The 13,822-nt window shown below is 45.6% G+C and overlaps 1 protein-coding gene across 1 annotated transcript in view; it reads right to left on the reverse strand.

The window, feature by feature from the left end:
- The window catches only part of PIK3C2A (phosphatidylinositol-4-phosphate 3-kinase catalytic subunit type 2 alpha), an 852,450-nt gene that overhangs the window by 574,003 nt on the left and 264,625 nt on the right, over positions 1-13,822 (reverse strand). The window contains 1 exon segment of the mRNA XM_069223730.1: positions 12,293-12,372. Within this exon segment, the coding sequence (XP_069079831.1) occupies positions 12,293-12,372 (80 nt within the window).

Raw genomic sequence — 13,822 nt, forward strand, 5'->3', positions numbered from 1 at the left:
TTAGATAGCCCCTCTGCTGTAATCAGAAGCGTCAGATGCTGAAGGAGGAGATGGATCAGAGGAGGCTGTTCAAAATGCAGCACTCAGCAAGAATCCCAAGACTTTCTTCTCCCTTTCTGATTACTCAGATGATGTTTCAATTGATGCTGATCTAAGGCACGCTGGAGTGGGTGCTGGGGAAACACGGTATGGGCAAGTTAATAAAAATTGGAAAAGGAACTAAGTAACAGCAGGGAAGAGGACAAGGCGTTAAAGCTGCAAAGGGACTTCTCAGCTAATGATCTAACTGAAGTAACCATACTGCAGCACTCGCCATCATTCCAACCTTAACCGGTGCAAACAAATGGTAATGGTGCAAAACCCTAAAAGGAACATTCTACCTTGTCATCAATATATAATGTTATCTGCCTGCACCAAAAAGACTATAAAGATTCGTCTGCACTTAGAACCTCTCACTTAAAAGACACAAATAGCAAGCTGGTGTATGTCTAAGCAACTTGCTTCAATAGACACTAGATGACGTTGACTCAATACAAAAAGCATTTTTAATGTATTTGGGCAATTCTGTTTTCCAGCAGCTTCTCTATCAGACTGTCTGCCCTAGCAACACTGGTAAAGTAGGTAACTTGTCCTGTTTAGTACAATCAGATTTCTGCCAAGCCACAGTTTCTTGTCACTGGCAACTTCGGTGACTGATACCTTCGTTCCAAGAAAAAGAAGCTCAGGTATTGCTTCAAGAGCCAACCAAATGAAAAACTCCTTTGTAAAGATCATACTTATTTCTGCACTGCCTGGCCAAAAGTACAAGCTCTCTTAAATCAATGGTACTGGATCAAGAATCATCTAAATGACAATCTCCTTTTCTCCAGATTTAAAAATGAGATTTCTAGTTGGCAGAGGTATGCTTCCTGTCCAAGCAGGAACCACAATCCTAGATCCTAGTAAGGGTAAGTCATAAACACACCCTAAATTAGCATGTGCTCACCTCCTGGAAGATTGGCACAGAGCAGTCAGGCTTAACCTAAGAAGCAAAGTGTTAAGGTATTTATGCAACACTTCAAACAGGAAAACTGTGAAAACACCACATGAAAAGATATCACACGTGGTTAGAGAAATAGCTTATATTCTTATCAACAAAACAAGACAAAAACGGCAAACATCCAGCAAGTAGAACTTGAGATATGACCCTGAGCTGCGCAAAGTCGGAGTTGCATAAGAAACTGGAGATGATGCGCAATGCAGTCGGTAATGCGGTGTCCACGATCTTCACAGAGATGCACCGGTGTTGAGGGAGATGTGCCAGTTCCGATCAGTGCAACAGTGTCAATGCACAGGTTCTGCTAGTTGCAGCACTTTATACCCACTTTCAAGGGCCCAGGACTGGATTGGTACCACTTAGCAGGACAAGACTTGCAGCAAGCAAAGTCCAGGTGTTGTTACAGGATGATGAGATGTCTTTGATGTTCCTGAGACTTAGAACAGGGGGTGAGCCAACATGCCCTTGGAGCTACTCTGGGCTCAAGTAAGTTGGTTCCAGTCCTTCCTTGGCAAGGCAGACGATAGCAGACAGCAGGGCAGCACAACAGAAATGCAGGTTTTCCAGAGCAGCAGTCCAGAGTGCCAGTCCTAGTAGCAGCATAGCAGTACTTCCTCCTGGCAGAGTTCTTCACAGGTCCAGTAGTGTACTGAGTTGGTAGAGCACGCATTTTTGTGCTCCAGTGTTAAGAAGTGAGCAAGAGAGGAGGAAGGGGATGAGAGAGGGGGGAGGGGGGGAAGGGAGGGGGGAAGAATATATTTATTCAACTTGAGCACTTTCTATATTATCGAGCATGTAACCATGCTCTTTGTTCTATAGGGATCCCCGACCCTGATGAATGCCCCAGACCTTCCAGCTCTTAGTGCAGGCAGAAACATGTTGGTCCCTTCCTTTTAGACTCCTTGGTTCATCATCCTCAACGGAGTCCCTACCCTGGTTTTATTCTTCCCTACGAACACCTACATTAAAAATCCCCAGCGAAAAAGGGGATTTGTAAGGTAATTTTATTATTATTCACCAATTCTTTATCTGGATCTCTTGTATTAGCCAGCTAAATCTAATTTCAGCACTTCCTCAGCAGTTCGTTTAACAACGAGGTTGAGTCCGCCCAGGTAGTATATCATCTTACCTGGGTGGGGTTAGGAGGTCATATGATGAAGCATGACACTATAATGTGTGTGAGACCACCTAGTCCGTAAAGGGAACTACCTCCAAGGCACAGCCACTCTTCACACCCTTTCCTTGCATGGAGAATACGCGTCCAACTATCGCTTCCTGAACAGGGCCTAACAGTCCAGTTCCCTCCAGCAACACCCCATACTTTTCGTGTTTATGGTTTTCTAGTTAAAACGGGAGCATGTGTGGGGTTAAGTTACTCCCAATACTCTCCTTTTGTGTTTCAATGGCTTTTGGGGGCAGCAATCTCACTTGAGTCAGATTTTGGCCCCTTTGTGCAAGGTGACTCGAAAGAAACATGAGTTTGAATGGGGAGAGCAGCAACAATGTGTGTTTAGAAGAAAAACAACTTGTAACACTCCGAGCCCAACACTAGATGGCAGGACCTGTGCATAGCATGTGTATCTGCAGCTACATGCCACCGAATATATATATATATATATATATATATATATATATTCATTAATTGTTGAGCCTTACAAATTTTGTCTGTGATTGTTTAATTGTTTAACTGCTTTGATTCTTCTTGTGTATACACGTGTTACTTCATCTGAGTTAAGTCCTTTTAAGGAGAGGGACCAGTCAGGTATGTCTCCTCTCTGCATTTCTTTTTGCATTCTCCTCATAGCATTATCTACAACATCAAATTGGTCTACCCACCTGCACCCACGTAAAATTAACCTGACCACAATTAGTCTAGCAGCCTACACAGTTGACATAGCAGTGCTTACTTCCAAACCACAACTGGCTAGTCCTGCGCCTGAAGAGAAAGCTACCACCTTTGATGCGCTTTCTACGTACAAGCTTAATAGATCTAAAACTCAAGTTTTGGAGAATCACTGAAGACCACCGGTGCAGACTTCACCGCTTATCTGGGTGTTCCGCTATCCCCTATATGAGTAAAACAACTGTTAAGTTATGACCCTCTTGTCTCAATAATCAAGCAGCGATGTGAGCAATGGAATCTGCTACCCCTAGGCTTCATAGGGAGATGCAACCTACCTAAGGTGAGGGTATTGCCCGATTTGTATATATCTGTTCAGATAAATACCTTTGTGCCTATCCACTAATTTCTTCCCAAGAGTAGAGAGCTTGTAGAACAAGTTCAATTGGCAATATAAATGACCAGGAATCCTTTTTCTCCAACTTTCATTTCTTAAAGAAGGATGGGCTCTACCTACTGTCAGATTATGCTCTTTCGAGATAAATGGCATCTTTGACTATTATACAGTGATGTTTACTCGCAAATGGGATTTCACTGTAATTTCTTTAAGCACACCCTTTTTAAGGCCCTTTCTGTATTTTCTATAATATGGAAAAATATAAAGGACTAACTCTCCATTCTTTCATCTAACTAGAAAAACATCTCTCTGCGGTAACCCTGATCTCCCATGCTTCACATACATTTATTTTTTTCAGATGAATGAGCAATATGCTGCTCCATCGACTGGCATATTTAAATAATTACACGTAAGACAATGTTTTTGTAAACAAAATCAGAGATAACTTGCGGTTGTCCATGATACCATTTAATGAACTGCTTCGACTAATAATAAGGTTATAGACAAGACATACAATACAGGCTGTTCATTTGAAATCAGCTGAATAATGTATTTGTTGTAGCACACAGATGGTCCAGTAAACATCTAAGGGCATTGAGGTCACCTATCTAGAAGAAGTAATCAGACTTAATAATCATTGCATCAACATTTCTAAATATAATCTACACCAGGCTAAGAGTACAACAGAACATGATTAATACTCCTCCTGGCATAGTTGCCAAAACCTAAAAAGAAACAAAGCTTCACAAGTGGAAGGAATGTGAACATTAAGGAGGTGACCAATACATGTTTTAATGTAAAAAGAGAAAGTAAGCAAAAACAAAACAATACACATTTTTATTAAATAAAAACATTAGAAAGATATGCAGCATGGTGCAGAGGGACCTCTGATGATCCTCATCAATCTTAGAGGTCACAATGTAGTCTGCATAAAAGTGCCTGGGGATCCTCTTTCACAAGACTGAAACTGATCCCAGGATAATCTTAAACTATAAAACTTCCAATGACAACAGATTAACACTTGAGAAAAGTCAAATTCAGCCATATAATTTTATAACAAAGATGTAGCATTTTAGCAAATACAAGGAAAAGATGAATAGTTGCATTAAACAGGAGCGTTTGAATGACAATCAATTATCATAAATGAAATTATTTGTTTTGTGCTGGATATTCACAGTTCAAGTGATAAGCCATTTTAGGGGTTCATATGAAAGAATGTCAGACAGAGTCATCTGACAAAAAAATCACAATGAAACTCAAAGAGAAAGTTTGTGAATTCAAATAAAGTGGACGCAAACATATTGAAAATATAAGTATCAGCAATTCTGATTTCAAAAACTGAACCTTAAACTTTTTCAAAAGATCAACTTTCAAAAGAAATGTAATATAATCAGTTAAAATAACAAAGAAACTGACAGAACAAAAACTGGAACATTAATTCCCTTCTCCATGAGCGGGCCTGTCCTTCTGGACAGTAAGCAACGTGGAAAAGAAAAATACAGCAATTTCAGATTTAAGGTTGCTCTTAAATAATTTTGGGAGTACATTGGGTACATCAATGTATATTTTCATTGCATTTTCGACAGATTTTTTTTTTTTTTTTTTTAGCAGATTGTCTCTGCAAGCAATACTGGTTCCAAACATGTACTCATGAGGTTACTGTTTTCGAAAATAAGCAAGTGCAATGTAAACACTGCAGCGGTGGTTTTTAACATTTTTAGGGACGAGCTTGCGAGTACATGCACTTGCACATGTGTCTCGTGTGTGAGACTCTGCTGTGTTCAATACAGGGCTTGAGCCCGCCTGACGCTCACCATTTGTTGGTCTGTGTGGCACTCTTCTTTACAGCCTCGTAATTCGCCAAGGCATGTCTGGCATCACTTCCGTTTCTCTGTGTGGAGCAGGGCTCAAGCACTAAGTGATGCAACTGAATTAGGGCCCTTCCACTGCTCCTAACATGATTGAGGTACTATTTTGTTCTAACTTCCAGTGCCACAGAAGGCTTGTGACTGGCAAAAACATGCCCAGCAGGCACAAAATTGCAAAGTTTTATTTTTTAAAGGTAACTTCATTTTATTTTGCCAAATAGTCTTTTCTCAGTTTCTTCTCATGTTTTCTTTTTCTTATTAATGCATGTGATGCAAAATTTGAAGCAATTATAAAAGGCCAGTATCCGTATTTAGGTAGTTTTTTCAGCACCACATTCGTTCGCCGAAGTATTGAATGGATGCCCATGGAGGGCGGTAATTGGGTCAAGATCACATAGGGTGATTAAGTGGACATACCAGGACCGGAACAAAGGCCTCTTAGTTCCAAAGCCAGTAAAGTGGTCACCAGTAGTGCTGCGTTGAGGTTCTGTAAATAAGTGCTACCATCAACTTACTGAAGGCTATTTATTTATCGACATCAGATAAATGAAAAGCACACCTGTCATGCTGTAATCTGTCAGCCAAAGTGCTGAGCCTCACACCTGGCGTTCACCCCGCTACCCTTTCTTACTGGAAGGCGAAGGGAAGAGGTCGATGTGAGCTGGAAAGAGTTTTAAACAGCACTTAGAAGTGCTACAACCATTTGGCGCCTGTGGGGGAGGTAAAGGTTCCCCTGGTTACTAAAGGGGGCTATCTCACTCATGAAACGGGGTTGTCACAGGCCTGTAGAGCTGGGTTGTCTATACTGATAGAGTGTGGTGTTGTCACACTGTATGGGTGAGATTGCCCTTTAGAGCTGTATATTTACGCTATGGGTATGTCAGAGTTGCAACAAAATCGATACTTCATTGTATTAGGATGAGATAGCCTCTTGGCGCTACATGGTCTGTAACAAAGGGGTGGAGAAGTTCGCTGGCGCTGTACTGCACACACTCTAGGGACCTCTACTCATGCAGGGGTGGACTCACACACAGGTACTTGCACCCTGCCCTCAAGCTAGGAGGGCCTACCATAGGGGTGGCTTACAGTGACCTGGTGCAATGACCTGTACTGAAAAGGTGCACGCACCTTTTCACGCAGACCACTCAGGCATCAGTCTGGATCCAGAGATTTTTCTTCGAGCAATACCCTTGCGCATTGGCAGGTTGGTCGACTCCGCGGGCGTCGTGGTCGCCGTGATGACGTCAAGAGTAGTATATAGACGCCGCCCTTGCTAGTGACATCAGTTTTTTTTAACGACTTTCCACGCCAAAGCGCAGAGCCTCTAAGAACACTGAGATTGGTGTGCCAGAGCTAAGGACCTGAAAGGGGGAATCCCTGTCCCTAGAAATCAGTGCGCAAGCGGGGAGGATGGGTGGGCGGTAAGGAATCTGCAACTAGAATATGTCTCTACCAGATATTTTGTTACCGAAGGTAAGTAACTTGTACATCTGATAGAGACTTCTGGTTGCAGATTCCTTACCTTAGAATAGATACCCAAGCAATGCCATCCTCGGTGGTGGGCTGCAAACCAAGATCATACTAGGAAGTCCTGCAGGACCGAACTACCAAAATAGCCGTCCCAACGGACCTGACTGTCCAGGCAGTAGTGCTTAGCAAACGTGTGCAGGGACGCCAACGTAACTGCCTGGCAGATATCCAGGACAGGTACTCCGCGTACTAACGCAGTGGAAGCAGCAGTTGCTCTGGTAGAATGAGCACGCATGCCCTCAGGGGGTTGCTTCTTGGCCAAGGCGTAGCACATTTTGATGCAAAGAAGCACCCATCCAGAGATGGTACGCTTTTGCACAGCCTTCCCTTTCTTCACACCCACATATCAAACGAAGAGTTCATCGTCCACCCGGAAATCTTTAGTGCGATTGAGGTAGATCACCAACGCTCTTTTTTGGGTCCAGACGGTGGAGTCTCTCCTCCTCATGGAAAGGATGTGGGGGTGAGTAGAAAGTAGGCAGGGTGATGGACTGGCCTCCATGAAAGAGTGTAACCAACCTCAGGAAGGAAGCCCTAATGCGCAACACTACTTTGTCAGGGTGCACAGATCAGTATGTAGGTTTTGAGGAAAGGGCCTGAAGCTCACTCACCCTGCGAGCAGAGGTGATAGCGACCAGAAAGACAGTTTTGAAGGTAAGGAGCCGCAAGGGACAATTATGCATTGGCTCAAAGGGGGTACACATCAAATAAGTAAGTACAAGATTAAGGTACCACTGAGGCATCATAACTGGAGTGGGAGGAAATAAATGGGTGGGCCCTTTCAGGAATCTACTCACAAGAGGAAATTTAAAGAGTGAGGGTTGATCAGGAAGCCTAAGAAAGGCCGAAATGGCAGATAAATACCCTTTAAGGGTCCCTAAAGCAGAGCCCTGCCGGGCCAAAGAAAGAATGAACAAAAGAACTTCGGATTGAGGGGTGGAAAAGGGATCAACAGATTTGTTGGTACACCATGCCACAATTTTATTCCAAAGACAGGCGTATACAGTTTTGGTTGATGGCCGCCTGGCTGCCAAGATAACATTGCAGACTTCGGATGGAAGGGTAAAAGCCATCAACTGGTGCTGCTCAATCTTCACGCATGAAGACGGAGGTTGGACAGGTTCGTGTGAAGAACCGTCCCCTAATGCTGCGACAGAAGATCTGCCCGAAGAGGCAGTCTGAGTGGAGAATCGATGGACATGCTCAATAGCTCTGGATACCATACTCTCCGTGCCCAGTTCGGAGCCACCAAGATGACATGGGCCCAGCCGTTCCTGATTTTCTTGAGAACTCTGGACAGAAGGGGTATAGGTGGAAAGGAGCCCAGAGTTCCACTCGAGACGAAAAGCGTATCCGAGCGAGTGCCGTCTTGGAAACTCCAACGTGCAAAGCAACTGACATTGCACGTTCTCTGCGGAGGCGAACAGATTTAACCAAAGCTCTCCCCACTGCTGAAAGAGACCTTGCGCCACCTCCGGATGGAGATGTCATTCGTGATCGGCTGTGCATCGACGGCTGAGTTTGTCCGCTCTGGTGTTGAGTGAGCCACCAGACATTGAACCATCAGGGTTATGCCCTGATGTTCCAGCCATGTCCAGAGGCGTACTGCCTCCTGATAAAGATTCCAGGACCCTACTCCGCCCTGTTTGTTGGAGTACCACATGGAGGTAGTATTGTCCGTGAACATCTGCATCACTTTCCCTTTGAGAGAGGGAAGGAATGCTTTCAACGCAAGCCTGATTGCCCGGCACTCCAGCAGATTGATATGGAGCCCAGACTCCGCTGGAGACCAAAGTCTTCTGATCTCCGCCTCTCACATGTGGCCGCCCCAACCCAGAAGTGACACATCTGTCACTATAGATAGATCTGGTTGGGGAAGGGAGAGGGATCTGCCGTGGACCCAATGCGGAATCGAAAGCCACTAATGCAGGTCTTTCACAGTCCCCTCCGTGATCTGGACCAGGTCAGAGAGATTCCCCTGATGCTGCACCCACTGGAACTTCAGGTCCCACAGCAGAGCTTGCATATGCCATCTGGCATGTGTCAGTAGCAGGATGCAGGAGGCCATGAGGCCCAGCAGCCTCAGAGTCAGCCCGACCGAAACCCAAGACCCAGGCCGAAAGATTGGAATCATAGCCTGAATGCCTTGGACTTGCTTTTCGGGAGAATAAGCCCGAAACTGCACTGTGTCCAGAACCGCTCCGATGAAAGGGAGCGACTGAGAGGGAGTCAGGTGTGACTTCGGCACTTTTATGGTGAACCTCAGCGTGTGCAGGTGGGAGACGACTTTCTGGGGCGAGTCCGTCTTCAACAGCCAGTCATCGAGGTAGGGGAAGGCTGAGACCCCTAACCTATGCAGATGAGCTGCAACCACTGCCATCACTTTTGTGAACACCCAAGGGGCACTGGTAAGGCCGAAGGGGAGCACAGTAAACTGAAAGTGCTCGTGACCTACCACGAATCGCAGGTAACGTCTGTGGGCAGAAAGGATGGGGATGTGGAAATAGACGTCCTGCAAGTCCAACGCTACCATCCAGTCTCCTGGGTCCAAGGCAGACAGAACCTGAGCCAGGGTGAGCATTTTGAATTTCTCCTTCTTGAGGAAGTACTTTAGGTCCCATAGGTCTAGGATAGGATGCACCCTTTGTCCTTTTTTGGTATCAGAAAGTAAGGGGAATAACAACCATGACCTACTTCTGGCACAGGGACCTTTTCTATAGCTCCCTTGGCCAAGAGAGCTGCGACTTCCTGATGGAGAAGCACCAAATGATCCTCTGGAAGGTGACTGAAGGATGGTGGCATGGGTAGTGGATCAGATTTGAAATGGAGGAAGTAGCCCTTTCGAACTATCTGCAAAACCCACCTGTCTGAGGTGATGTTTTCCCAGTGTGGCGAATCCTGCCTCCAACTGGACAGGAGTGTGAGGACGGACTAGGAGGGTTTGGAGGTTGCAGTGAGGGCAGAGGTGGACTGGGCAGACCTCTGGTTCCCTGTCCCACGGTGACGTGGGATTCTGCGTCCCTGGCCACTCAGAGGCTGAACAGCACGCGAGGCACAGTGGCTGCGTGGAGGACGCAACAGGGAGCCCCTTCCAAGGCCATGAAAGGAGCGAAAAGCGGACTGTGGTGGGCGAGGGGCAGAGGAAAGACAGAGGGACCAAGCCGTAGCCTGGAAATCCTTGAATCTCCCCAAGGCTGAGTCCGCTTTGTCTCCAAAGAGACGGAAGCCATCAAAGGGCATGTCCATCAGTGACTGTTGGACATCCCCAGAAAAACCAGAAGTACGTAACCAGGCATGGCGTCGTAAGGCCACCGTCGTAGCAACCGATCTGCCCAGAGAGTTGGTCGTGTCCAGCCCACAACAGATAGTCAACTTTGCAGCAGCTCTCCCATCGTTCACAGCTTGGGAGACAATGGCACAGGCCTCCTCCGGTATCTGCGGCAGGACTTGGGCAACCGTATCCCACAAAGAGTGGGTATAGCGGCCCAAAAGGCATGCAGTGTTCAGACCGCAGCGTGAGACTGGAGGAAGAAAACAACTTCTTGCCAAACTGTTCCAGTCTTTTGGATTCCTTATCAGGGGGTGCAGAAGGGAATGCGCCTGAAGAAGAGGAAGCCTGGATAACAAGACTCTCAGGTGTGGGGTGTTGGGACAGGAATTCAAGGTCTTTCAGGGCAGGCCGATGGCGGCATGCAATAGTCCTATTCACAGGAGTCCCTGAGTTGGGTTTGGACCATGTACCTAAAAGGACATCGGTGAGGGCTTCATTAAATGGTAAAAGGCGTTCTGAAGTAGAAGCCCCAGGCTGAAGCACCTCATTAGGAGATTAGACTTGACCTCAACAGTGGGAAGCTCGAGACCAAGGACCTTAGCTGCCCGACTGACAGGAGAAGTATCCGGACCACTGGCTTTGCCCAATTCGTGAGTCCAGTCCATAGAAGGATCATCCTGGTATTCATAAGGGTCCATGGACTCCTCCAACCCCTCCCCATATCCGTACCCATTAGAAAAAAGGGTCCGAATCCGACAAGGGGTGAAAAGGCCCCATCGAAGTTGAGTTGGGTCGACGTCGATAGTGGTCACTACTGACGTCGGGTGCGTCGATGATCGACCCGGTGCCGGGGAAAGTCTCAAGGTTGCGACCGGTGCCGGTGCGGATCCGCGCATGGATCCGGAAGTGACCTCGGTGGCTGGAGCCGAAGCCTCAAGCGCAGAACCCAAAGGTCCCTCAGCCAAACCCCTTGGACCCGAAGGCGCCGTATCGCGTTCGGACCGCCCAAATATGAGGTGCATGGCCTCATAAAACTCTAAGTTGGGCAGGGGTCGCTCCAGGAAACTCGGGGAAGTGCAGAGCCGACCCAGACGCAGGCTCAGAGGATGAAGGCCTTGTGCATGGACGTCGTGTCGGCCGAGCGACAGGGCGAAGTCGGAGAGCAATGGGACTTCTTCGACTTCTTCTTCTTTTTCTTCTTACCTTGACCGAAGGATTTGGAAGAAGACGAGTGGTGATGACTCCACAACCAATCTTGAAAACCTTCCTCTCAAGCGAGATCGAGACCTACACGGAGTCAGGTGCCGGGCCGCCATAAGCTTTAGGCACCACTCCCCCAAGCCCTCGGGTGCATGGCCCGGCACTCGGAGCACGACTTCGGGTTGTGGTCATGCTCGAGACACCACAGACAAACCCGATGATGATCCATCACCGACATCATACAATGACAGTCCTCGCATGGCTTGAACCCGGTCTTCGGGGACATCCTCGACGCACCAAAGTTTCACAGAAAAACTCGACAAAACGGTCGAATTCAGCCATAAAATAGCCAGGGTAGCTCTTCTCTGGATCAGGGTTTGGCGCAGAAAGAAAATAACTGACGTCACTGCGCGAGGGCGACGTCTATATACTACTCCTGATGTCATTACGACGCCCGCGGAGTCAACCGACGCCACCTGCCGATGCACAGGGGTATTGCTCGAAGAAGGATTTCTGGATCCAGTCTGACGCCTGGGGAAAATTCTAAGGTAAGGAATCTGCAACTAGAATTCTCTATCAGATAGGAATTTACAACGCTAATAGCTAACTTGAGCAAACTTCTGTGGAACCCCACCTAATAGTTATTTGAACCCGAGGACTGGGGACATTACAGCCTTCCTAAATTCAAGTGAGGCAACTTATAGCCCATACTAGCTCCTGTTTGATGCTCTTGCACTGCTCCCATGAATCAATCTGAGAATACTAAATTAATTTTTAGCCTCCCATTTCGAATTTCTTCTTATTTACTGAATGTTATAACATTTTCTATTTTCTTTATTTATACAGACTTTATTAGTCTGTTAATGTTGCATTATTTTCTAAGCAGTCACAAGACCCCCTGAGTAGCTTTCGCAGACCCCCAGGGGTCCCCGGACCACAGGTTAAGAACCACTGCCCTAGAGAGTACAATAAAGTGCTCAATAATAACTGTTCTCAATGTTAACTTAATGCTTCCGGGAAATTAAATATGAACTAACTTCTTTAAAAAAATGCGCACAATGAAATGAACCCGTACAATCAAAAGACAAAGAGCATCTTATCCTTTGCTGCACTAATAACAATCAGTATGAAAACTTAATGTTTGAACTACCTTGTGAGTGGTTCCTTGTATGGCTTGTCTACTTGGTACATGTGAACGTGCAAATCTGTAGGGGTTTCATCATCAGCTACCTGTGAATAAAATAAAATTCATATTTTTAAATGTACTGACAGGTGCAGATTTAGGCAATATTAAAAACAACTCAATTAGTTACTTATTATACTGCACATTCTAAGAGTTGCTTGCAATTAATATCAGTAACGAAAGCGTGACATCATTTACATGGGCCTGCAAGGTCAGCTGTCACTGTGTTATTAAAGATCACCCTCCCCAAAACTTGAACTGTGGCATAGAAGGTGGAAATCAGCCTGTAACAGGCCTGTGAGGATTTGTCTCCCTTCTTAAAAATTGGGACCAAAATTGCCACTTTCCAAGAATCTTGGATCTTGCCTTCCACTACACTTGTAAGAACCTTCGTTAAAATTGGGACCCATAAAATAATATCAGACTGAAAAACATCTACTGACACCCCATCCAGGCCTGGCGCCTTGCCCAGTGCCGAAAGATTTAAGGCACTTTTCACCTCCACTACCTTAATCAGTGTTGACAACGAAATTGGGAGGGGTTCTGCCACCTGGTCATTACTAGGCTAGTCATTAAGCGGACTCGAATGAAAAACTCTCTTACAATGGAATACCAAAGCAGCCTCAGGGATCAGCGATTCCAACTGTATGGTGTTTATATCTGAAAAAAGGGTTGATTTAGAACGCCCCAAAACAATAAGCTATCCCTTGAAGCGACGGCTACTGTCAAGTCATCCCAGGCTTTCACCCTAATTTCATCATTTCTAGTCTCCAGAGTAGCTTTATAATCCTGTCTGGCTTTACGAATAGTCAACACACATCGTGGGGCAGATTTTAGGGCATGTAACAAGCGTCTATGAGCTTCTGAACAAGCTTTATTAAACCACTGATAAGGACGGATAAATTGAGGGGGTCTATTAACTACCAAGCATTACACAACTGATTAAAATCAGCTAAAATATCCTCCTTGAAAGAATCCTCTGCTAAGCATTGCTCTATTAAAGTTACATTTTTCTGTACCAGTTTATTCGTAAAATTAACTGAATTGATATGTTCCCATTTAATCCTTCCGCCATTATTTTTATTAAACATCCAATTTTGAGGGGTTGGTGAAATGTTTCGACAAGTGCCTACTTCTAAAATGGTGGATACTGGGTTACGATCACTCGAACAGTTTGCCTCTATTTTAAACTCAGAACTCAAATGGGCTGCATCCACGAGATAATTATAAAGTCTATAATGCTCTTTTCCTCCTCCTGAAAAGGTGGAAATTGTATCATCAGAAAACACCACTGAGGGTCCTAAAATGTTCAAATCTAATTTCATCACAAGTGTATTTAAAGCATCATCCAGAGCATTATGTTTAAAATGGGCCCTATGCATGCTATTGTCATCCTGCGGTGCACCACACAGTTCAGGAGTATTGTAGGAAGTTGGCTCTGTATTTATTATTTCAAAGTAAGAAATAGTGTGCACAGAGTCCAAGGGTTCCCCTTAG

Source organism: Pleurodeles waltl, chromosome 3_1 (assembly GCF_031143425.1).
Source record: "Pleurodeles waltl isolate 20211129_DDA chromosome 3_1, aPleWal1.hap1.20221129, whole genome shotgun sequence".
Taxonomy (NCBI): Eukaryota; Metazoa; Chordata; class Amphibia; order Caudata; family Salamandridae; genus Pleurodeles; species Pleurodeles waltl.